This window comes from Callospermophilus lateralis, chromosome 10 (genome assembly GCF_048772815.1).
Source record: "Callospermophilus lateralis isolate mCalLat2 chromosome 10, mCalLat2.hap1, whole genome shotgun sequence".
NCBI lineage: Eukaryota > Metazoa > Chordata > Mammalia > Rodentia > Sciuridae > Callospermophilus > Callospermophilus lateralis.
This window is the reverse complement of record NC_135314.1, coordinates 51,964,005-51,985,961: the sequence shown is the minus strand read 5'-3', so window position 1 is coordinate 51,985,961 and position 21,957 is coordinate 51,964,005. Positions and strand designations below refer to the sequence as shown.

The 21,957-nt window shown below is 39.0% G+C and overlaps 3 protein-coding genes and 1 non-coding gene across 9 annotated transcripts in view; 2 read left to right on the top strand and 2 right to left on the bottom strand.

Moving 5' to 3' along the window:
- The window catches only part of LOC143408242 (sentrin-specific protease 5), a 38,221-nt gene extending 25,208 nt beyond the window's left edge, over positions 1–13,013 (top strand). For 2 of the 3 annotated variants that reach the window (XM_076867752.1, XM_076867753.1), the window contains exons 6-10: positions 1,729–1,806; positions 4,343–4,480; positions 6,832–6,915; positions 8,289–8,339; positions 9,594–13,013. In XM_076867752.1, coding sequence (XP_076723867.1) covers positions 1,729–1,806; positions 4,343–4,480; positions 6,832–6,915; positions 8,289–8,339; positions 9,594–9,704 — 462 coding nt within the window. In that variant the 3' untranslated portion in view covers positions 9,705–13,013. The remainder of the gene's footprint in view (positions 1–1,728; positions 1,807–4,342; positions 4,481–6,831; positions 6,916–8,288; positions 8,340–9,593) is intronic. The other variant, XM_076867754.1, reaches the window with a different exon arrangement.
- Trnaa-agc (transfer RNA alanine (anticodon AGC)) lies at positions 11,659–11,729 on the bottom strand. The gene has a single exon. It is a non-coding gene; the product is annotated as a tRNA-Ala (tRNA).
- A 738-nt stretch (positions 13,014–13,751) lies between the features above and the next one.
- On the bottom strand, positions 13,752–21,073 carry Ncbp2 (nuclear cap binding protein subunit 2). 4 transcript variants are annotated; one of them, XM_076868680.1, is made up of 4 exons: positions 20,914–21,073; positions 17,651–17,832; positions 15,884–16,022; positions 13,752–15,357 (listed from the first exon to the last, which is right to left on the bottom strand). In XM_076868680.1, exons 1-4 carry the CDS (start codon positions 20,989–20,991, stop codon positions 15,286–15,288), a joined length of 471 nt encoding a protein of 156 aa, XP_076724795.1. In that variant the 5' UTR covers positions 20,992–21,073; the 3' UTR covers positions 13,752–15,285. The 4 variants fall into 4 exon arrangements, with proteins under 4 accessions (XP_076724795.1, XP_076724797.1, XP_076724796.1 ...); XM_076868682.1 differs by having other exon boundaries at positions 20,858–20,941; XM_076868681.1 differs by having other exon boundaries at positions 20,806–20,930.
- Positions 21,026–21,946, top strand: Ncbp2as2 (NCBP2 antisense 2 (head to head)). The gene has a single exon (XM_076868685.1). The coding sequence runs from the start codon at positions 21,217–21,219 to the stop codon at positions 21,514–21,516; it is 300 nt and encodes a 99-aa protein (XP_076724800.1). The 5' UTR covers positions 21,026–21,216; the 3' UTR covers positions 21,517–21,946.
- The last annotated feature ends 11 nt before the right edge of the window (positions 21,947–21,957 follow it).

Genomic DNA, 21,957 nt, shown 5'->3' with positions numbered 1-21,957 from the left:
TTATAACTTTGAGGTCATCCTGGGTAACTTGGCAAGACCCTGTCTCAGAATGAAGAATAAAAAGGACTGGGGATGCAGCTCAATAAAAGTGCTCCTGGATTCAGTTAAATCAACCAATCAACTAAAGTCTTACCCTCTTTATAAAAATGTAAAATATTACTCATCTTCACCTTTTCTCTCTTTTTTTTTAATTTTAATCAATTCAAATAGATAATCCAGCTCTAAATTCTCTTAAGAGCTTTGTTACATATTAAAATGATTTTTAAATTTGATATCTTTTTTCTGAAAACTCAAATACCTGATGAGCAGCAGAACTTTTCCATTTCTTAAATCTCGTAACTTAGCTAGTCAGGATGCTGAGGCAGGTTAGCGAGACCTGTCTCAAAAATAAAAAGAGCTGGGGATATGGTTCAGTGGTAGAGCACCTCTGGGTTCGGTCCCCAGTCCTGCAAAAACAAACAAACAAAAAACTTAAACAGATAAATATAACTAATTGCAGATTCTAGTACCATTTTTCAATATAGAAAACTTTGATAGCTTTCCACTTATAATCATAAATTCATTATGCATTATAAATTCAAATCATGAAGCTAATATGTTGGATTGTTTTATGAAATGCTCTTAATCATCAAAAAGTTTAAATCTAAACATATTCAAAGGCAGTAGTTCTCAAGGTGTGGTCCCCAGACTAGCAGTGTCAATATCACCTGGGGACTTAATGGAAATACACATTCTTAGACCCCAGCTCAGCTCTATTAAATCAGAAACGGGAGTTGGGGCCCAGCACTGTTTCAGTAAGTCCTCCAGATGATTCTAAAGAACAGAGTTACAGAGTCACTGCTTTTACAGATAACTAAACAGATTGTTTTTTATCCATGTTAAGCTGAATGGTTCTCAGTGAATGTGCATCAGAATCACATGAAAGGTTTGTAAAACCAGATTGCTAGTTTGTGCTAAAATTTAGCAGCTCTGGAATTGGGCTGAGAATTTGGATTTCCAACAAGTTCCCAGGTGATGCTGATTCTTCTAGTCTAATGATCATACTCTGAGAACCACACACTAAATAGTCTTATTATCTAAAGTGATTTCAAGTTAGAGCCCTGCTTCAAGACCATGGTATAGACTAACTTAGATGAGCCAATACCACTTATAAGCCAGAATCTGAATCCAAGGAGGTGGGACCTGATACTCTGTATGGCAAGGGTAATTTTTGGTACTAGAAATGATTGTGCTAAGACCTTCTTATAGTTGTATGGGAGTCTTCAAATCCACATCCTTCAGATGGAGAGTTTTGTAATCCATATCTCATGAGTTCAAGGTATTGGTTTGCTCATTTGTTTTCAGATACTATTTCAGTTGTTCAATCTTTTAAAAATTTTGGAGAGATTTATCATTTGTCTCTACTTGATTGGATTCAGGTAATCCAATTGCTACCCCACTGACAATAGACCACACCTGTAAGAGCATTCTCATGAAAAATTTAAACAGAATTTTCTATAAATCAAGTAATATATTTCCTATATATTGACTACTAGTTGAAGAAACTTTTCTCTCCCTTTTGTCTATTTATGTTAGAACATTAAATTTTTATTTAAAAATTTTTTGAATATATATGTATTTTTAAATTATTTTGTGTTCAGATATTTTAAATTTTTTAATTTTCTTTTGAAGTTAAATCTGGGCACAGCCTAATGTAATCTGATTCCTTATATTTGATGTCTCTTCTAGGTTCACTTCTTCAACAGCTTTTTTCATAGACAGCTGGTAACCAAAGGATATAATGGAGTTAAGAGATGGACTAAAAAGGTATTAAATTTTTTATTCTAGATTTGAAATGGAAATTAATCACTTTGAGTGGAAAGATAATTTTAAGGCCAATACGATGTTACTTAGAAACAGACTTTTTAATGTGATAGGGTTTTTTTTTTTTGTTGTTGTTGTTTTGTTTTGTTTTGGTACCAGGGATTGAACCCAGGGTCACTCAATTACTGAGTCATATCCCCAGACCCTTTGAGACAGGATCTCACTTAGTTACTTAGGTCATTGCTTAGTTGCTGAGGCTGGCTTTGAACTTTCGATCCTCCTTTGTCAGCCTATGGAACCACTGGGATTATAGGCATGTACTCAGCAATAGTTTTTTTTCTCTTTTGAATCTCATTGTTTAATTGTGAGGCAGGAGGATCACAACTTCTAGGCCAGTCTTGCAACTAAGCAAGGCCTAAGTAATTTAACAAGACCCTGTTGTTGGAATTAATGGAGTAGGAGATGAGTCCTGGAAGCCCTAAGAACCAAATAAACACTCACAGACTTATTTGGCTCTGTCTGCAAGGCAAAAATTTTATTTCTACGTGCAGAAGGGTACACAGCAATCAAAATTGAAAGCAGGCATTGCAAGCAGGCAGTGTGCTTGGCTTTTATCTCTGACACAGGGGTACTAGGCCATTACACATTGGTTGGGGCTGACTACACAATCTTAGGTGCAAATTGACTATTGAGGAAATACTAACTTTAGAAAGACAGCTGAGTTGCAAGAAAATGGGAGCCCAGGAAGTTAACTAAAATGAAGTCTCTTTGGTTTGACAGAAAAGACTTGTTTCTCCCCTCAAAAAAGATCAGTGTCTATTTTATCTAATATAGACTGAATATTCCTTACTCAAAATGCTTGATTTTGGATTTCATTTTGGAGTATTTTCATATTTATAATGAGATATCTTGGGGATGAGACCCAAGACTAAAATTCATTTATGGTTAATGTATACCTTATATACATAATCTGAAGATTAAATTTTATATAGTATTTTTAGTTATATGTGTTTGGGTTTAATTATTTTTTTTTAATTTTTTAAATTTATTTATTTATTTAATTGCAGTACTGGGAATTGTACCCAGGGCCTTATGCATGTTGGGCAAGTGCTCCACCATTGAGTTATACCCCCAGCCTCTGTGACTATGTTTAGGCTGTGACCCATAACATAATTTCATGTGCAGAATTTTCTACTTGTGGTATCATCATGCTAAAGTAATGTTGAATTTTGCAGCATTTGTGGTTTCAGAACTTTAGGGATGCTCAAACTATTTTCTTATTAGGTTTTGTTTTGGGTTTTTTTGGTGGTGCTAAGGATTGAATAAATATTTCAAATACTTGCTAACTAAGCAAGCCCTTTACCACTGAGCTATACCCCTGGCCCTACATTTTCTTTTGCCCAACTCCCCCAACTCCAGGTTTATAAATATAGAAAATGAAAAACAAAAACACTAAAGTGCTTTGCTTGTAAGGTCATATAGACTGATAAAAGATTTATTTATAGTATGACATTATCTGATTATTAGCAAAAAAGAAGACTTGAGAGATTGGTTTTTAAGAATCTGACATACTTTATAGTATTGTCATTGTTTTAACTTTAAAAAATAAATAAATTCACTCTTTTATGGATGTTTAGTGGAGCATCTATTACCCAAGATATAACTGGATTTTTTAATAGAATAGCAACTATTTCTAAATTGTACGTGTTAGGATATAAAGGATATGTTAAGATTGTAAAAGATGGATTCAGATATAAAGGGTATGTAAATATTATTAAGGATGTTCTTGATTTTGACATCTGAAAGACAAAGGAGTAATAATGATAATAGCTAAGATTTATTGGCTATCTACAATGTACTAAAAGCACAGTTTTATGCATTTTTCAAGTATTATTATTCTCAACAACATCATAAGATAGGTATTATTGCTTTCTGCATTTCATAGTTGAGGAAGAATTTGAACTTAAGTAGACTTGTTTTGAAGCTCATGATATTAACTGTTTTCCCGAGTCCAGAGAAAGGTGAAAGACTTAGACCTTTTCTGTTTTCCAGTACCATGTTTATTTCCTAAAACGTTGAGTCTAGGTCAAAATGTGCCCAAGAAAATTAGGTAAGGCCAGTGACTCAGGAGACTAAGGCAGAAGGATTGTGAATTTGAAGCCAGACTGGGCAACTTAATAAGGGACCCTGTCTCTAAGTAAAAAGTAAAAAGGATTGGCGATATATCTTAGTGGTAGAGCACCTTTGGGTTCAATCCCTGGTACCAAAAAAAAAAGGCGGGGGGGCGGGGAACGAAAAAGGTAAATCATTTGATAAAACAGAGTTTTAGTGGGTTAAATGAAAAATAGTACTTCTTCATTTTTCTTATTGTGTGTTATAGCTTAGTAGTTATAAGCATGGGCTTTAAAAATAAGACCTGGGTTCAAATTCTGGCCTACACTGTCTACTTTTATGTCCTTGGACAAGTCAGAAGTCAGTAAAGAAGCTGCTGTATGTTGTTGGTTTTGTGATGACGGCTGCATTTTCTTCTCTTAATCAGGTGGATTTGTTTAAAAAGAGTCTTCTATTGATCCCTATTCACCTGGAAGTCCACTGGTCTCTCATTACTGTGACACTCTCTAATCGAATTATTTCATTTTATGATTCCCAAGGCATTCATTTTAAGTTTTGTGTAGAGGTAAGTTAATATCCTATTTTTTTCATTTAATCTGTGATTGACCCAGTCCTATCTTAGTTCTAGGTAGAACAGCAGAAGTCAGTACCATAGAGGAACATTTTCTGTTGTGAATGTCCTCTAAACTGTTGGTAAAGAAAAGAACTGTAAGAGGACTCCACAGGTGAGAGGTAGCTGTCCAAGATCAGGATCCCCTTCTGAGATACATGCCCTAATTTGATTTTGTCAGCCTTGTTTTTTTGTTTTTTTTGTTTTTTTTTTCTTTTCCTTTTCTCTTCCCCTTAAAACTGCTTTTTTTAAAAAAACTATTTTCTTATACCTTTATTTTATGTATTTATTTTTATGTGATGCTGAGGATCAAACCCAGGGCCTTGCATGTGCTAGGTGAGCACTCTACCGCTGAGCCACAACCCCAGCCCCTTAAAACTGCTTTTTAACAAAATTTTTGGTACTGGGGATTGAACTCAGGGATGCTTTTACCACTGAGCTACATCCCTGGTCCTCTCCTACCCACCTCCCCAAGACAGGTTCTTGCTAAGTTGCTGAGGATCTTACTAAATTGCTGTGGCTGGCCTTGAATTTGTGATCCTGCTGCCTCAGCCTCCCAAGTCGATGAGATTACAGGTGTGCATCATCACACTCAGATCCCTAGCAATATTTAAAAAAAAAAAAAAAAAAAGCTATAATTATATTGGCTTAGGAGTAGATAAATAGATTGGAACAGCATGAAGAATCCAGAAATAACTCATGCATACTTGAGAATTTAGTATATGATGAAGTTAGGAAAAGATAGGCTATTCAAATATGACACTGGGAGAATTAGTAAATATAGATCTTTGCTTCATATTTATGCTAATTATAAAAACATTTCAGATGGAATAGATACCTAACTGTAAAACAAAACTAAAAACTAAAAGCATTTGAATAAAATATAGACGATACTGTGTTCTCAGAATAGGGAATGCTTTCTTACACAGAACCCTCCCCCAAAAAAGAGACATAAGGAATAGTTTGATAAAATTAACCATGTCATAATTTAAAACTTCTGAGCCGAGTGTGGGGGTGTGCACCTATAATCTCAGCAACTTGGGAGGCTGAGGCAGGAAGATAGCAAGTTCAAGGACAATCTGGACAATTAAGCAAGATCCTCTCTCAAAATAAAATTTAAAAGAAGGGGTGAGGATGTAGCACAGTCTTAGAGCACTTGGGTATCACGTACGAGACCCTGGATTCAATCCCCAGTACCATCAAAACCAAAACAAAATATAGTGGTTCTTTACATCCTAACAGGGAAAGATCATTGCGTTTTTAAAAGCCAGTTGTGAGCTAGGTATAGTGGCACATGCCTATAATCCCAGTGATTACAATTGGCTAATAACATGGTACATTTGGAGAAAGACCCTGAGAACCAATTTGTTTGGGGTGATAACTAAAAGTCATTTAAAGCCAAGCAGAGTCATCCAGGTAGGTGAAGCTAGGCAGTTGTTTTAAGGAAATGTGGGGGTAATAAAAGTGGCTCTGAAGGAAAGTTGGGGGCCTGTATTTCCAAAGAGTTGATGAAAAATGTTATTAAAATTTCCAAATGTGTAGATTCTCTGAGAGCAAGGACTTAAATAGCTTTCTTTACCACTGTATCCCCAGCACTCAGCACATTATAAATACTTAGTAAATGATGGTGTAGGTGATTATTTTTAAGGCCAACTCTTTTTTGCCGTTATTCTATGTGTGAATTAATATATAGTAGTTATTCTGAGAACTTGAAGTTACTTGTTTAGGGAGAAGAGCAACATGCAGTCATAATCTCTTGATACAGAGAGAAATATGCACAAAGAGGTTGAGGGTATTAGAGATATTTTGAAACTCCAGCAGTCTAGAAATTTCAGTAGTGCCCTTGACTATATTCAGTATTCAGAATGGGTAGAGATAACTGTCTGTTCTTGTCACCTTCCAAACTAAGAAACTTATCTTCAGCTAGATTTTTTTCATTTAGTTTTAGTCAATGATTTCTGCCACGAGTTTCTTCCTTCTCTTCAGCACTGGCACTGATTAAGACTTTTTTATCTTGCCAGTTTACTGCTGGGAAAGGTGGCTAACCATCTCAATAAATATTCTAATCAAGCAAATACCAGTGCCCACACTCTTGAGTGCATACCTTGAGTACAGGAGGTCTGAGTCCTCCTTAACGATATGAAAGCTCTGAAATAAAGTTCCAGCTCTAACTCTTTCGTGCACACACTGCCCAATTTTGTGGGGCCACAGTTGCCACCTCCTTTGCTTCTACCTGCTACGGGCAGGTTTCATTTTTCACCAACTCATGGAACACAGCATCTGTGTTGTGGTTTCTTTTTAACCAGAATATAAGAAAGTATTTGCTGACTGAAGCCAGAGAAAAAAATAGACCTGAATTTCTTCAGGGTTGGCAGACAGCTGTTACGAAGGTAAGTATGTGATACAAATAAAATGGGTATGTCCAGGGGAGGGAATGATCCAAGGGGCGGTTGTGTGTAAGAGCATTTCAAGACTACTGACAGAGACCAAAAAGAGCTTGGAGGAGACTCTAGGGAGGCAACTCAGATTAAGCCAATTTAGTACTTTATCATCTGGCTACTCAATTGCCCAGTGCTTGCTGAAAGCAGGTAACTTGAGTCCTTTCATCCCTGGCACAGTTGCTAATGATGTAGTTGCTCTGCTGAAAAATGAATTTTGGCTGGGGATTTAGGCACCTACCTCTTGCCTCATGGCACTTACAGACTCAGAGAAATGCTAAATGACTATTGGGTCCATTATGGGAGCAAGAGTACTGGGCTACTTTCTAGGCCTGTCCTTAGTTCTTCAGCGTGAGGACAGTTCGGATGTAGCTCTGTTATGGTTTCTAGATATTAAAGGTGTTGATGGGCCAGAGTGCCTTTCTGGGCATAATCTCAATCCTGTCATGAACACCAGTGTTGACAATTTAGTCTTTATTTTATTGTTTTTAAAGTGTTTTTATATAATGATCTCATTTGATCCTTATAACCTGTGAGGTAGGTGGTCATTTAAAGATGAACAGCATCTTTATTTTATAGATGAGAAAACTGAAGTGTGACCTTCAGAAGACCTTCCTCAGAACTATTGGTAGAGGCAGGTCCTTGAACTCAGGTCTGTCTGAATCATTGACCCAGTGTTATAGACAAGAGTCTTGAAATAACCTTTAACCCAGTCCCAGAAGGATCAAGATTTATCAATTCAACCTTGAACTAAACCATATATTAAATTTTACAGTTAAGCTCAAGTTTTCTGTTTCTAATCATCTAGTAAACCAGTTCAAGCCAGAACTAAACTTGTAAATTTTATCTGAATTTACCCAGCTAGAATTCTAGGTATTCTAAATTTAGCCAATATCTTTCATATTCCTACTTGAGGCAGAATACAATAACCAGTTGTTTTGGGAGCTTTATAGAGATGAAAAGTGAAGACTGCTAAGCAGAATTGTTACCATCTAAGTGTTCAGAGTTCAGGCAAATGTTCTGTGATCATCCACAGTTCCATTTTTACTTGTCAGTGAACTGATTGCAAAACTAAGTATCCAAATAGATGTTTTTAAAATAGGGTTTTCATTTCATTTCCCATATTTAGGTAAAATATTGTTTTATAATTTGTGGATACCTTTGATAGCACTTTTCATGTGGCCAGATGCCTTTATAAAATGAACACGATACCAGCTGTCCTGGACAGAGACAGGTTTCCTATCTCATTCTGTTTTGTCGTGTTTATCTAAAGAGGAAAGAAGTACTTGATCTTATTTTAATGACCTTTTTGTTTTTCCCCTCAGTGTATTCCACAACAGAAAAATGACAGTGACTGTGGAGTCTTTGTGCTCCAGGTAAAGAAATACTGTTTTTTGTTTGTTTGTTTTGTTTTATTTTGTTTTGAATTTACAGTTTGTGATATAAGTTTGTTGTATTTAGAAAGGGAGATGGCAGTCCCTGTACATGATACTAGATATAGGCAACAGAATACTTTCCTTTTTCTCCCTTTGTTGTTGAGATGCAATAGTGCATTTTCAGTTGTTATCATTAGGAAGAACCACATGTCAAGACAAGAATGGAAAATAGATATCATCCATGTCTTTTATCAGAGATTAGTAGTGAGCTATACTAGAGACTGACTTGGGTTGTTTTGTATCATAGATCATTGGCATTTAAAGGATTAACTTAATAAAATAAAAACAACATTGGCAGGCTGGATATGGTGGTAGATGCCTATAATCCCAGTGACTGTCGAGGCTGGGTGAGGAATTGCAAGTTTGGGGCCAGCCTAGGCAACTTAACAAGACCCTGTCTCAAAAAATAAAAAGAGTTGGGGATGTAGCTCAATGATAGGTAGCTCCTGAGTTCGATCCCAAATACTGAATAAATAAATAAAATCTAATTATTGGATGTCAAAGACCTGCTGGTTGCCTGCCACTGGTTTTTGTTTTTGTTTGTGGTACTGGGATTGAACCCAGGAGTGCTTTGCCACTAAGCTACATCCCCAGCCACCATCACCACTACCTTTTTTTTTTTTAATAATATTGAGACAGGATTTCACTAAGTTGCCAAGGCTGACCTTGAACTTGTGATCCTCCTGCCTCAACCTCCCAAGTTATTGAGATAACAGTCCTGCTCCACCACTCCCAGAGTACTGCATTCCATGGTCTCTGGATGGTCTAAAAGCGCAATGGAAAAATTTCTGTTATACACACATTTATGAAGGAAATTATCTAATCTGTGAAATTTAAAGATTTGTGAAGATCTTGGAAGATTGGTTTATTCATAACTTCATAAATGTTTGGGGTTTGTAAACAAGATTCAGGTTCCCAAAGGCTATGTAAGATCTATTGCATTTTCAGCAGATTGTACTTTGAGAATTAGAGCCTCTTCATCAGTTGGTGCTTTTCACAGTGTTAGGCCTGGAGGGAGGGTGAGCCTTAGCTATACACCATACTATAATTTGGAGATAAATGTTGTAAAGCACCATGTTGTCACAAGTTTCTGTAAACTTTATAATACAATCTTAGACTCTATCAGGTCTGCATCTGGTGCTGGGCTGTTGTGCAACCTCATGTGCCATTTACATGTTTCTGGGACCTTTGCAGTACTGCAAGTGCCTCGCTTTAGAGCAGCCTTTCCAGTTTTCTCAAGAAGACATGCCCCGTGTGCGGAAGAGAATTTACAAGGAGCTGTGTGAATGCCGGCTGCTGGACTGACTCCGCAGTGCTCTGCAAGTCTGACCAAGTTGGAACAGATGGTTTGTTACTTGAATCTCCAAACACTCATTTGAATTTTTACAGATATTCAGATCAGTGGTGTTGGGCCACTGTTGTTACCTCAAATTTATTTTTTGCCCTTATTCATTTCTCCAACTACCATGTACTTTTTTAATATTCAGTTTGGTTTCATTTTTAATTTTATGGATTCCGCGCGTCCCTCCCATATTTAATATTTATTATCCAAACGCATGCATATAGACAGAGCATGCAGTGAAGAGTATTAAAAAAAAAAGCCTAGTAGATTTGGTGCAGCTTTTGAAACTTAGTTAGCGTGAACTGAATACAGGTTTAAAATTTAATCTCAGAACCTAAAAATGCAAATGTTTTTTGATTCAGTATAACTCGGAGTAGTCAGTGTTCCCTGGGACATAAAGGGTAGCTAGGAGAGGTTTTGACAAAGCCAGTTCTGTTTTACTTTTACCAGCAGCACCTTTCACTTACTTCCCTCTCCAAGGGAGTCCTAGAAAATGAAATGCATTCCTTTTGAAGGGTGAGATGGAAGTTGGCTGTAAAGTGATGGGTGTGTTCTGTCCATGGAGGCCCACTTGCAAGCAAAGAGCCTACTTTGGAAGAGTTGATTAAAGTATGAGAAAAAGGCAGTGACTGGGGCCAGATACCTTATCAAATGAGATTTCAGTCCTGGTCTTAGGAATTACAATGCATAGCCTAAATCTTATAATGAGACATTTATTTAATAACCTGTGTTTTTCTGATTTTGACCTATGAAAAAGCTTGGTGTCTTGTCAAATCAGTAGTCAAACAAATGAGATATTCAGCCTTTTGAGAAGTAATTTTTAAGTTGCTACTTTCCTTGTGTTGCCTCCCATATGGGAGAATTTAAGATTTACTTAATACATTTCTATTTCTAGTGTATCTGAAATATGAACATTCAAAATTGAAGGCTGACTTCTTTTGCAGATGCATGGGGAGAAGAGGGAATGTAATAAAGAAAACTTGGTTCCCAAGGAGTGCAGTAATATATTAGAATTGTTTCCCTCCTCTCTAGTGATCTCCCCTCATTCAGGGCTCACTTGGCTTCTGCACAACTAATCCTGACATTTTAGCATGGGAGTTACTTTTTTCCCTTTTGTTGATCTATCTTCAGGGGACAGGCTGTAATGTGGTCCCTTTCCTTATAGTTAGCTGCACTGAGATGAAAGTAATGGATCTTAGATCTTTTATCTGGCCTTTTGTGACATATTTGAAAGGAAAGGAAATAAGGAAGGATACATGTTAAACTACCCAATTATCTTTTCTGAACTAGGGGAGGAAAATATATTGGTAACAAATTCAAATGTTTACTCAGAAAACTACCAAATACATGGCAGAAGATACTTGAATCTGTGCCTGTTTAGGTGTGTGTTGAAAAGAAAAAGCTAAAATGCTTTAACTTGGCTGTAAGTTATGATTGAAACAAGGCTGACTGCCAGCAGTTGAGGGTTGAGTCAGACTGTTTACATGCACATGCATGTAAACCAGTGTTGACACTGGGAAGCAGCCTCTCCCAATTCCTCCAGACTCAAGTTCCTTAGTATAAAAGCAGGTCACTGTTTCTTACTTTGTTAAATACTGGGAGTAGAGGCACTTTATGCTACTAGAGGTAAGGTTGTGTCACCATAAGGGAAGATGAGAATTTATAGTGTGGAGATGTTGTCTTAAGGTTTCCAGACATAATTATGCGAACATGGGATCTTTCAAAATGTATGAGACATTTGCTTTTTTTTTTTTTTTTTTTTTTGGTGGGGTTGTTGCAAAGTAACCAGTAAGTAACTAGCCTATTGACTCCAAATGCCTCATACTTCAGAATGAGGGAGTATCTCACTTCCCCACTGATAGACACACCATGCAGAAGAGAAAAATTTCTGCAAAAACACAAAGAATTTTTTTCTTTTGGCAATGCTGGGGATTGAACCCAGGGCCTCCTGTGAGCTAGGCAAGTGCTCTACCACTGAGCCACATGCCTAGCCCTCCTACAAGAATCGTAATGCCCAGAGCTTGAGTTGCCACACTTCCTCCAGTGTAAAATATGATCATCATTATCAGCACTGGGGCGTGCAGGAATGATCACAGAGACCTTAAGTACGCTGTCCATATCTAGTTACTCTTTCACTTCCAACATCATAGGGCATCCTGAGGTACCTGGCATGGTTTAGCCTAAAGTTGAATATTTTAAGTCTGTTTTTAAAATGTTTCTGTCTATCATGAAACTTGGTTTCAGCACACTTAATTGCTTTTACTTCTTGTAATTAGATATAAACCCCTATTTAGCTAAAGTCCTAGATAGTCTTTTGTCCTGATGTTTGCAGTAATTGCTTCCTTGCAACAAAGGCATTTTTGAAACACTTCTGGGCTGTTGGCGAAAAGCGTTGAGTTACCATCACTGGCCTGGCACTGAACTGTCTGGCTGCCCACAAGACAGATCTTATGGTTTGGGGGCCGAGTGCAGACCTTGCACAGAAGAACAATTTATGACAAGCCTTCAACCAGCTGTCTAGTTGTCTCTATGGGCAAATTTACCAGGTTATAGTTGCTTCTTTCTGGTGGCCTTTCTTTTTGTTAAATCTGTAGCAATGAACATATATTTAATGCGTCTTTTAGTTTTATCAAGAATCAGAGAGAATCAACTTTCGGTTAGCCTTTTTAAGGAAGAAAAAGGAAGCAGTTGTTGCCAGTAATCCCCACATATTTTTGGCTTTGCCTTGTATTTTCTACTTACTGTTGAATGTGAGTAACATGGTCATCTTGAGTTTATAGTTGGAACAAAACAATAACAGATCTAACTGGGACACAGCCGGCCCTCACCTGATATGTTGCCCTTTTTCCTCTACAGTTGTAGTTCACTGCTTCCCTGGGTTAAGTAATTGGTGGGGGGAGGGGGGTCTGGGAGATTCACAACCTTTCAGGCAAGAAATGGTAAATTTATAGTTGAATTCGATATGCCAGTTACCTGCTCTCCTTAATCATATTAAAAAAAAACAAGTTAATTGGCAGTCATAAAGCACATACTTTGCTATGTGCTAGGCTGTGCCTCCTGGCCTACAGATAATTAAGACCTAGGGAATACCATCGGAGAAGTACTAATTGTATTGGGTGTTACAAAAGCAGACCTAGACAAGTTGTTCACTTAAATGGTACTTGTTGGTCAGAAAAGAATTTAAAAAGATTATGATCATGTAAAATTACAGTACTCAACCCTTCTAGCAAAGTATTTTTTTGAAAAATAAACTAAATGCCTTTATAAACTCATGTTCTCTTGTGTTGGATAATGTGTACTGCTTGGTGAGTAGTATGTTTTCCTTAATACACTCCAGTCATAACAAGGCTTAAGAACAGTGACTAGTGTAGGCCCTAAGCAGCCTACCCTTAGAGCACCACTGTCCCACTGAATTTTCTGCAATGCTGGAAATGTTGTTTTCATTTACTATAACAATCACTAGCACATTGTCTATTAAGCACTTAAAATGTGGTTCATGTAACTGAGAAGTTGAATGTTTAATTTTATTTTTATTAAACAGCCACATTAGGCCAGGGGCTATCACATTGGATTGCAGAACTCTAAAACAAGTTGCATGTTTTACACTTTAGCTAATAATGTAATTCCCAAATAATTCTATAGATCCCAATCTGGCTATATCTGGCACTCCCCCACTATTATATTCCATAAACCTACCTAGCATATATGTCCTAGTTCTCACTTTTCTGATTAAAGTGAGAAATAGGAAAGAGGACACAAAGAAAGATCATTTAGCATCCTCAAGCCTAAAAAACATCAGGTTCCCTTAATTCAATACTAAATTGTTTTCATAAGAACGTACATGTTCTTTCTTCACGTGAAGCCATAACTAGATACAAATGTCATATTGAAACGAACATGTAAATTTTGCATATCTATTCAGAGTCTCCCCAAACTCATTTACAGACAGCCCAGAGTAAAAGAGTTCTAGAACAAGTCCCTTTTTATAGGTGAGGAAAGAGGCCAAGACAATAAGTTGGTCCAGCTTTATTGAAATCTGTTATAGAAGACAATTCAAATAAGAATCACAGTCTTTGGTTTTAAGGCCTGTAGAATCTGAGTTTTTTCACCACACAAGAATACAAAATATTAGTTTAAACTACAGTGTAAAAACATTCTAAAAATGAATACTGTGTCCTGATTAAATGTGTGCAAATGGTTTATTCCTAAGCACTAACAACTGTTATGCCTCTTTATAAAAAATTCAAACAGTTTGGAATTTAATGAGAAAACCCACATTTACTGTAACATGAAAGCTGTTCATGTTCAGCCCCAATTTTCACAAACTACTGGAAGATACTTTGAAAAATAATTCACATTTTTTTCATATCAGGGAAAATTATACTCACATATAATATCAGAAATCATCTCTTGCCTTACAAATGTAAAATAAATTCTCTCTAATCCCCTGGCTTGAGCCACAGTATGGACAATTTGGGAAAAATAAAACAGACTTCAGTATGAGAAGTAGCTGAAATAGACACTTTCTTTAGGAAGCCTTCCTCTGTTTTTGTAAAGTATTCTCTCAATCATCAAGCTCTTCTAAAAAGAACCCATTCTATTCCAAAGACTAATTAAAATGGAAAGAATAAATCTGATGGCCCTTACAGCACACTTTGTCATGTCAAGGCAATCCCTTAACTTACATTTTCTACTAATAGTGTCTTCCCCCACTCACCACACCCACTAGAATATGTGAGGTTCTCTATTACAAATCCTTACTTCTTGTTGTTGCTAGCTTTAGGTAAAACATCTTTTGAAAAATGTGTATAATTTTCAAACCCTGTACCTAGTTTCTGAATATGTAAGGAATAGAAGCAGGACATGTCCCTGAGACCATCTCAGGTTTACTTACTTCTATGCCAACTATTTAGGGAAGTCCCTTGACCCTTTAGAGATTGAATTTGTTTTCAATGTTGAATTCTATTCAGTTGTCAAACACCTGTTGCTAATTTAGAACAAAGCTATACCACACAGCAAAATTCCATTTATTAAACTTTATCTCATGCAAACTTAAATTTTAAAAAATAATCATTCCAGGCCCCAATGTAGATCATGAACCTACTTAAGACACAAACATGGTAAAACAAGTTTTTACATTTTTCCATCTTCCTTTAAAAAGTGTGGCATTTTTGGCCGACAGAAAAATCAACATTATAAATCAAACCTGTTGCTAAGGAACACTTTGTGTGTGGGGAGTGGGTGGATGTTTCTGGGGATCAAACCAGGATCTTGCACATGTGAAGTAGGCACTGTATCTGAGCCACATCCCCAGAGAACACAATTTTAGACCTGGTAACAGAAAATCATCTGGTAACTTGACACATGACTAATATTCTAAGACTAGAATTAAAGGCATTCTTTTGTATTGTCCTTTAATAATTTTCAGAGGAAACCATGTAAAGGCTTCTAGCTCAGCAGAGACATTGATCAGACTGTGGGTAATGTTCTTCAACAAACAACAGGCCAGTGGAGGGAATTTTGCACTGATGGGGCTCTCACCACTCACTGCTTTTGTGCCAGCTTTCCATAGCCACCTCTCCCAGCATCATAGTCTTGTCGATACTCATCTCGAACCTTAAATGAAAAAGAATACACAAAGTACAATATAGAGAAGACTGGTATAACATGCACTGCCCACAACATGTCAGACAAATAGCTGAACCTTTTCAGATGTCATATGAACATGCAGACAAACCTGTGTATTGGGTTCTGTGGTGTTTGGGGGTTTGGTTTTGGGTTTGTTTGGTGTGTGCATATGGTACTGGGGACTGAACCTAGGACCTCACACTTGCTTGGCAAGTGCCCCACCACTGAGGGTACACCCCTGTATTAGACTCTAAGACAAACCATTTTCAGTGTATTTTGCTTTCGTTGTAGACACAGATGTAAAATACCTAGCCCCTAGCAGAAGTTCAACAACAAGAGCTTATTGAAATGAATAGCATATGCTATTTCAAGGTTTAAAAAAATTCACCAAAACCAATGGGTGGTTTTCTCCAGGGTTATAGGCAGAAATTAGAAAAAGAGTAAAAACAATTCGAAAAAACAACTATCATTATGACTAGAATCCTAGGCAGGGTTTGGCCCAGAGACTGCATACCTGGCCCCCTGATCGCCCACGTCCATACTGCCTGCCCTCCTTAAAACCTGCATCCCAGTCTGTGCGAATGATCCGGTCATCCAGACGTGTTCCATTTATATACCGCATGGCATTTTCTGCATCTGCTCTTGAATAGTATCTTAAGTTTAAGTGTTAAGGAACATTGCATTTCTCCAAATGTTTGGGGAAGCATCTAAATGAACCTGAATTGTTAAGGAAAAAGTACAAAAACAAATCCAGTCAGATGGAGTTCAAAGACTATATTCAGCTTACACAAGCCTACTGGACCAAAAGCACTTAGGTAAAGAAAATATAATACTTATGTAGGGCTATCTTGGTTATGATTTCCTGGCTATCCCTATTAATATTTATTTGGTCAATCCCTTTTTTTTTTTTGCATATGTGGTGCTGGGGATCAAACCCAGGGCCTTGTGCATGCCAGGCAAGCTACCACTAGAGCAATATCCTCAGCCTTGTCTCCGTATTTTGAGTTGCAAAATTTATAAAATATGTTCACTGCAAGTTTAAACCACAAACTATGCACTTCTTATCCAAGAATTGGCATCCAAATTGGGTGCTGATATTAAAGAACAGTCTTCATAAAAAGAGGTCACAGTGTGTATGGAAGTACCACTACATTTCACTAGATGGAAAAATTTCAAAGTATTAACCAGGTTAGGAGTTCTCAAACATTTAATCAGTTTTACTCTACATGGTTTTTTTAAAAATCTCTAAAAGCAATTCTGAGGACTGGGGTTGTGGCTCAGTGATAGTGCACTTGCCTAGCATGCGTGGGACACTGGGTTCAATTCTCAACACCACATACAAGTAAATAAAATAAAGGTCCACCAACAACTAAAAAATATATTTTAAAAAGTAGTAATAAAAAAATAAAAGCAATTCTGATTAACAGCTGGGTTTGGGAAATGCTGATTTAGACTTTTTTCTCATCTTTACACAAGTAGGGAAACACTTGATAGAATTCGTATCTAGCACCTATATAATGCCTAGAACATAGTAGGCATTCAGTAATCTTTGTTAAATGAATGAAATAAATGCTAGAGAAAAACAACTAGCACTAGCAGTCTCTTTTTGATACTTTCCATCATAAATGTGTTCTTCAGTTATGTAAAAAGATTTCCAACATACAATGTACAGCTTTTCTTCAGTAATTTTTCTTGTTCTTCATTGTCACCCTAGAATTTCAGAGACAAAATTTGCAACTTTAAGAAAAAATCCAAGTGGGGCTGGGTACACACCTGTAGTCCTAGCTACTCATAAGCTGAGGCACAAGGATCATTTGAGCCCAGGAGTTTGAGAAAGCCTGGGCAACATAGGGAGCTCTAACTCGAAAAAAAGTGAATGGGTTCAGAAGCAGGACTTCTGGTTTAAGCTGATAAGAATGAATGCATTCTTTCTTCTCAAGATCCCATTAAAATGATAGGAAAGGAGCATACATGAAAAGGCCATTAGCTAATGATCAGAGACTGAAAAAAGCTGATAGGGCTGTGATATACCTCAATGATAGAGAGCTGGCATACAGTGTGCAAGGTCCTGGGTTCAATTCCCAGTACCAGAAAACAAAACATGAATTCAGAATAGAACACAAAATTACCAGTTTTCACAGCATCCAAATGTAGACAAATGGAAGAAAAGGTACAGACAAGCATAGGGATAAAGCTAATATCCAGTTTTTCAAAAACAGGCAGCCAACCACTCTGAGCTGTACCTTGGTTCAACAGTTACATTAGACACCAGGAAGGATACTCCACAAAACAGAATCCACATGCTGTTTTTTTTACTTTATCCAGACCCATAATTATCTTCTTTATGTCACCACTTTTGCTGAAGAGTTCATAAATTTGTTCTTCAGTTGTATAAAAAGAAAGATTTCCAACATACAATGTACAGCTTTTCTTCAGTAATTTTTCTTGTTCTTCATTGTCACCCTGGAATTTCAGAGACAAACATTGCAACTTTTGCTTAAATAATATTCCTATGTATGGTTTTTAAAATAATGTCCGAGGCCAAATGTGATGGTACATGCCTGTAATTCCAGCTACTGAGTAGGCTGAGGCAGGACGATTGCAAGTTCTAGGCCAGCCTGTGCAACTTGGTGAGACCCTGTCTCAAAAAAGCTGGGTTTAGCTCACTGGTAGAGCACTTCTGGGTTCAATTCTCAGCATGAGTTGGAGAATCATTAATTCTCCTTTAGAAATCAGATTCTCACTGGGCATGGTGGCACACGCCTGTAATCTCAGTGGCTTGGGAGGCTGAAACAGGAGGATCGAAGCCAGCCTCAGCAAAAAGCAAGGCACTAAACAATTCAGTGAGACCCTGTCTCTAAATAAAATACAAAAAAAAAAAAAAATAGGACTAAGGATGTAGCTCAATGGTTGAGTGCCCCTGAGTTAAATCCCCAGTACCCAGGGGAAAAGAAAAAAGAAATCAGATTCTCTCACCCACCAAATACTGCAAATACCTTGTCAAAAGGAGGGGTGGTGCAGGAGGTATTCACATTCTGTGAAGGACTTATATGAGATCCAGACTGCTTTTAGTGGAGAGAAAAGGCTTTCAGCCTTCCCTCTCTCCTGCCCCAGGCTACGTACAAGTAGCATGCCTTTTTTCTTGCATACTAAAGTCCTGAGCACTGGATCCTTCTCTAATGGCCCAAGTCTAAATTCCAGACCTTGACCCATTATATTAGCAAGGTCCCATTTATCCTCTGTAGTAAAAAATAATAATTATTATTTCTAGAGCTAGTATTCTCCTGGTAATATTCCTATAGAGACTATCCAAAACAACAACTGCATTAATAATTTATATGCTCATGTATTTTTTTCTTCTGAGCGTAGGAGAAATTTTTTTTTTTCAGTGCTGGATATTGAGCCCCATGGGCACTATACCACTGAAAGACATCCCCAGCCCTTTTCATTTTGAGACAGGCTGGCCTTCAACTTGTAATCCTCCTGCCTCAGCCTCTGAAGTAGCTGGGATTACAGATGTGGGCCACCACACCTCGCACTTTCTTAACAGGCTTTCTAATTTGAAGACAGGATGAATCCAGAGACAGAAGTATAACTGAGCTTTAGTCAATACACCTGACAATCCCTGGGGACAAGATGGCTCATCATGAGTGAGACATTGATACTTTAGATGCTGAATTGACACATTGAGGACAAATATGATTAAACAGAAGGCCAATCAGTAGACCTATTCTCAGACCCTTCTGATCCAGATTGTTGAGAGCCAGTTTAGTCGGAATGACACCTGGCATTTTGCTAGAGGGAATGGTTGAAAGGTGACCCTGCTCTGGGATTAGGGCAGCTCCGGGATTAGGGTGGATCCTGCTGCCTTGGACGCCCACTACTTTGGAGTTCCTGTTGAGTTCTCACTGGGGTTTCGGGAGAATTGGCGCAGAGTCTATATCTTAGTTAAAACAACTATGGTATACTTAAGGTATGATATTAATGTGGATTCCATTTAGGGTACCCTAGATATTCCACATGACATACTACATCTAAAATAGTAGACTTTAGATTGTAGAAATGAACCCTTTCAATTTTAATCTTGCAGGATAGATGCTGACACAAGATGGTCATGATGTGGAACTAAAAGAACTGTAAAAGTTGCAGAAGTAAAAATCATGCTTGGCACGTTTTGGTGTTGTTTTGTTTTGTAGGGGATGGTTGAACCCAGGGGCACTTAACCAGGGGCCCTTTTTATTTTTTATTTTGAGACGGTGTCTTTGCTAAGTTGCTGAAGCTGCCTCAAACATGGGATCCTCCTGCTTCAGCCTCCCAAATTGGTGGAATCATAGGTGTGCACCACCTCACCCTGCCTGGCACATAGCATTTTAAAACTGAAATGTAAGTGTGTCTTCAATTTGGCCTCAAATTCCCGGTACCAGGTACAAACACATTCTACACACCTACCTTCTCTTATATGCACTTCCCTTCCCAGTTGCAAGGGGAATGTCTCCTTTTCTGAATGCTTAAAACCTGTCCCTCTCTACTCCTGGTTTCTCCTTTAGATTTTATTTGCCTCCATTTACAATCCCTACTAGAGGTTTGAGTTCTTAGGATGCAGAAACTGCATTTCCCCCATCCCTCCTGGGGCTCAGAGGAATGCTTTGACAACAGCACCGGGTAAACGTTTATGAAATAACTGAGTTGCAGGGTGAGTTGTCGCACACCTGTAGGAGGATCTCAAGTTCGAGGTAGCCTGGGCAACGCAGAGACACCAGCCACCCCCCCTCAAAAAAAATTTAAACAGGGCTGGAGAAGTAGGTCAGTGGTAAAGCACCCCTATGTCTAATCCCCATTAAATAATTAGGTTGAGTGGCGAGAGCACGCAATCCCACCCCCACCTTTACTAATTCAGAAAAGATTACCTGCAGCCCTCTCCCCTTTCCACAGAATGGTGTGACATACCCTAAACTAAAATTTCCCTCTTCTGAAATCCAGCAATTATCTGATCTTCATATCCAGTTATCAACGTGCTCAGGTTGGCTATCCCCTTTCTCCACTCGGAGGCCTCCATGTGTCCCACCAAAATGGAGAATTTTGTTGAATAATCGTACTAAAGAAAAGATTCAGAGCGCCAAAGGGCATTGGTTGATTTTTTTAAAAAAATAAAAAATAACAATAAAAGCTCCGGTATCTGGATAATGCGCCTCCACATACCCTGGGAGTGAATAGGGAACCCCATTCCTGTCATCACAATTTCCCAGGCAGTCTGTGAAAACAAGCCACCACTCTGCCGCTCGAACCTCTGCACTGGCCCAGGTACAGGCAGCGGCTGCAAGGCAATGGGAAAGCGAGTCTGATAGTCCCTTTCTATCAAAGTGGCTTCAGTGAAACGCAAACGCCCTTCAGGCATCCAACCCCTGCTTCCCAGCAGGCACTAAGACCCCACTTTACATTTCAGTACACCAAGCAGAATGCGAGACGACACAATGAGACAAGTGCAAACCGTTCCTCAGCGTTCTGGCCCAGGGCCTGACCCTCTCGCGGCCCGGCTCTCCTCACCCGGAAGTGCTGGTCCCGGTACTGGCTCAGCTCCACGTAGGAGTCGCTGCGCAGCGCCTTCAGGAGGCCACCCGACATAGTGCAGAGAGGTCGACAAGGACGCGCAACTCAGGGATCAACCGGAGAGCCGCGGCTCTGGCGGAAGCGGAAGCGCGCGGAGGGCAATAGAAAGTGGAAGTCGTCGGATCCAATCCCAGCGCGGCAGTGTCGTCATCACTCGGGCGCACACGTGGTCCGTCGTCTGAGGCGGCCGATCGGAAGGCGAGAACAGCGTGTTCCCTGTTCCGGGGTGCTCAGAAAAGGATGGTCCTCCGGCGTCTGTTGGCTGCTCTGCTGCACAGCCCGCAGTTGGTGGAACGTCTGTCTGAGTCGCGGCCCATCCGGCGTGCGGCCCAGCTCACGGCTTTCGCACTGCTGCAAGCGCAGCTGCGCGGCCAGGACGCGGCCCGCCGCCTACGGAAAGTCGCTGCCGAGCCCGTGAGCTCCCTAGGCCGCCGCGTTGCACGATTCAGAGACACTTTTACCCAGGAGCTACGTCGAGGTCTCCGGGACCGCCCGCGGCCACCGTCAGATAACCATAGGGGCCCCGGGGCAAACTCGTAAGCTTGGACTGGGATGGTCCGAGGTCGCCTACTTTCCCATTTGTGCGGTACACCGACCTTGGCGTTAAGCAGTCCTCCCAGGCCCTGCTCACAGCTTCGAATCCTGATTCAGATTATCGACCTTCAGACGTCCGGCTCTTAAGAGCTCTGGCCAAACCGACATCTTCGTCGAAATCTCGTGATTGAGCAGGGTACAATGTGGAGAAAGCTTTTAAAGACTCACAGGTAGGCTGGACCCAGGTATAACACAGAGAGCCATGAACACACATCCAGAAAGAGCGCCTGTCCTCTGCAAATGGAACTAGAATTCTTGATAGATGCTGCTGCGGCTGCACCGGTACAGCCAGGTACTAATTCCAGAGAAGATTGTGGATTGAAAGACAACTTTGCAGCTGCCAAATTCTCTGATTAAATGTGTGAGCTGATTAAAAGGCATAAGTGT